Source organism: Plasmodium cynomolgi (genome assembly GCF_000321355.1).
Source record: "Plasmodium cynomolgi strain B DNA, scaffold: 0235, whole genome shotgun sequence".
In the NCBI taxonomy this organism is placed as follows: domain Eukaryota; phylum Apicomplexa; class Aconoidasida; order Haemosporida; family Plasmodiidae; genus Plasmodium; species Plasmodium cynomolgi.
The window spans coordinates 1-2,938 of NW_004192800.1; the positions used below are offsets into that span (position 1 = coordinate 1).

General features: G+C 31.6%; 1 protein-coding gene across 1 annotated transcript; it reads right to left on the reverse strand.

The window, feature by feature from the left end:
• Positions 1-496: 496 nt before the first annotated feature.
• Positions 497-1,051, reverse strand: PCYB_003140 (hypothetical protein; the record flags this gene model as incomplete). The annotated part of the gene is made up of 1 exon (XM_004227735.1): positions 497-1,051. One exon carries the CDS (start codon positions 1,049-1,051, stop codon positions 497-499), a length of 555 nt encoding a protein of 184 aa, XP_004227783.1.
• Between the last annotated feature and the right edge of the window lie 1,887 nt (positions 1,052-2,938).

Consider the following 2,938-nt stretch of genomic DNA (forward strand, 5'->3'; position numbering starts at 1 on the left):
ATTAATCAGTAAATTAGGTTATAAAATTCCGTCTTACTTACTGTGTGTTATGTCAATATCATTCTTTTTATTTCATTAAATAATAAATATAATTTATGTATGTGTCTTATCAATACATTTTATATAATTTTTTCTGTATTATCATAGTTAATATTTATTGACATATGTTTTCCTTTATTATTTCTTTATATATCAGCATAATGGTTTGTTTATACATAAAATTCTGCTTAATATTGCTCATCATAATTCATTTGATATTATTAGCCATTTTCCTTTTAAAAAAAAAATTACGCAGGAAGATATCCTAAGTTATGTTCTCTTTCCACGTTATGTGGGTTAAATGATTCATCTGTTTCAGCGAATAATATGTTTTCTCCTTCATTTATGTTACTTACTTTATATTTAATCCATTCAAAACCGTTGCGTAACCGACTTCCTAAGGGCGTAAACTTGTAAATAAAAGAATAATATGAAAAGTATATAATATACATATTTACTATTGAAGAGTATAGCAAATAAATTTATAAAAAGGATTATACAGTTGTGTTTTTATTGAAATTTTATTTACTTTATATAATAAGCCAGATATCATCGAAGTTGCAACCACTCCTAGGAGCACATTGTCAATGATTTTTGTAGAATTAGAACTTTTACCAGAAAAATCTGTAGTATCTAATAAACCAGGACCAGATAAATGTTCTTTTGACTTTTCTTGTGCTAAATTTTTTTTTTCACATTTTAATTCAGGTATCGTTTTTATCGTCTCGTAACCTTTACAGTTATTGTAAAAAACATTTCCCTTCTCATATACATTAATATATCTCTCAAATTGTTTATATTGTCGAGACTTTTCTTGGATGTATTCTTCATATATCTTGCATTGTTCAGAACTAGGATCAGCTAATTCAATAATTTTATCATAATCGACACAATAATCATAAATATCCTTATGATTTTTCCAGTTATGTTGTGGAGAAAATACAGATAAAATACGCAAGCAATTATGGACTTCATTTTTATTATGATCTGTAAAAACATGGCTTAATATCATCTGAAAATCAGTATAAATTTGAATAATTGTTCCAGTTTCATTACTAAATTTTTTATCCAACTGTTCATATATCCAAAGGCTTAAAAGATTACAATGATGATCCTTTAATTTGCCTTCATTTTCATTTTCATAATTAGTTTTTAGATAGTTTACAAGCTTTCGACAAATTTCCAAAATTGTTGAATCCTGGTTGTGTGGAGGGTTTCAGTGAATTACATTTATCATTATGATCTCCTAATTCGTTAAAGGAAGTTTCCAATTTATTATAAAAATTTTTTGATGGTAATTCTATTGAAGGTATGTTCATGATTTAGGGGTTAGGGTTGAGGGATTACGGTTCATTATTCACGGTTTAGGGTTCAGGTTTTAGGATTTATGTTTCAAGGCTGAGGGCTCAGTGTTCTGAGTTTAGGGCTTAGGATTTATGTTTTGGGGTTTAGCTTTTATTGTTCAGAGTTCATCATTCAGTGTTTACTGTGTGACTTACTGTTAACATTTCAGGTTTAGTGTACAAAAGTTATGCTTGATGACACGGTCAATAGTTTGCACTTTTTTTAACAGAGGATTGGTTATATTATTTTATAATGCTTGCCCAAAGCTAAATGTTACTAACTTGGTTTTATGTTACAATGCGTGTAAATGTACATATGCATGTATCTTCAAATAGAAAAAAAATTAAAGTTTATTTTAAAATAAATAAATATTGCGTATTTGTATGAATGTAATAAATATTTTTAATGTTTTATGTATTAAATATAAAAAAAATGATGGGTCCTTTTTTTTGATGGAAATTCCAAATTTATTATTGAGAGCGACAAGTGTGCTGCAATATACATGTATATTTATGTATGTAGATAGGGGCGTGTCGGATTACGTATAAAATGCTTCGAGAACTTATTCTTATTAGGGCTAGCATCTTACTGGCGCGCCGAGTTCTCGTTTCTCTCCAGGGGAGTGTGATGTGAAATTGTTGCACCGAGCAAATCTGTATCACCCCCAAGCATTTATTATATACATATGTAATAATATGTATGCACAGTGGAGAGTGTTTTCTTTTTTTTCTTCACGATGGCACGCTTTGGAGAAAGGGGTATTTTCTCCTCATTAGCAGTTGTTCGCAGTGGAGATAGCATAGGTCATGGTCACAAAATATGCTGCATGATTATGATATACAAATAAGGCGTGCTAATGTGCCTACGCGAAATATGAATAAAACATTTCCCTGGGCACATAATTAAACAGTGCACTGCCTGGATTGGCTTTCCTTCCGCCGCTAAGCGCGTATATAAATATTTTATACCCCCCCTTAATTTCCTTCCTTCGAACGCGGCCTACTTAGAATGGCGTATTTGTTAAACTCCCCGCCAACGGGATGTTCCGTTGGAGAAGCTGCGTGCAGTTGCAATTCAAACAAATATGCGCTTCCTTTCCGCCGATAGGCTCCATGTATACCATTAAGAAGATAAATTTTCAAAAAAACCTGTAACGCAAATTGGTGGGAATAGAAAATTATTATGCAGAAAAAATGTTAACTCTTTTTGAAAAAAAATCAAGGGAGCGAAAAGAAAAGCGAACTTGGTATAAAAATACGCTGCGGTAATAAAGGTTGCAGCCCTTGGGGTGGAAAGACTCCAAAAAAAAAAAAATATACATCAAGTAAACACGCGGGATGGGTAGGCAAATGCGGATGGACCACCTCATTTAAGAAACGAATAGGGAGGGAAGAAGAAATGGTCGGTCTCTCACATTTGTTCATAAAAAAATTTTTAACAATTAATGGACGGGAAGAAACACCAAAGTGGGAAGAAAAATTGAATACGGTGTGAGAATACCACCAAATTGGCAGTAGTTCAGGGTGTAGGGTTCACTAAATATTATTTACTATTT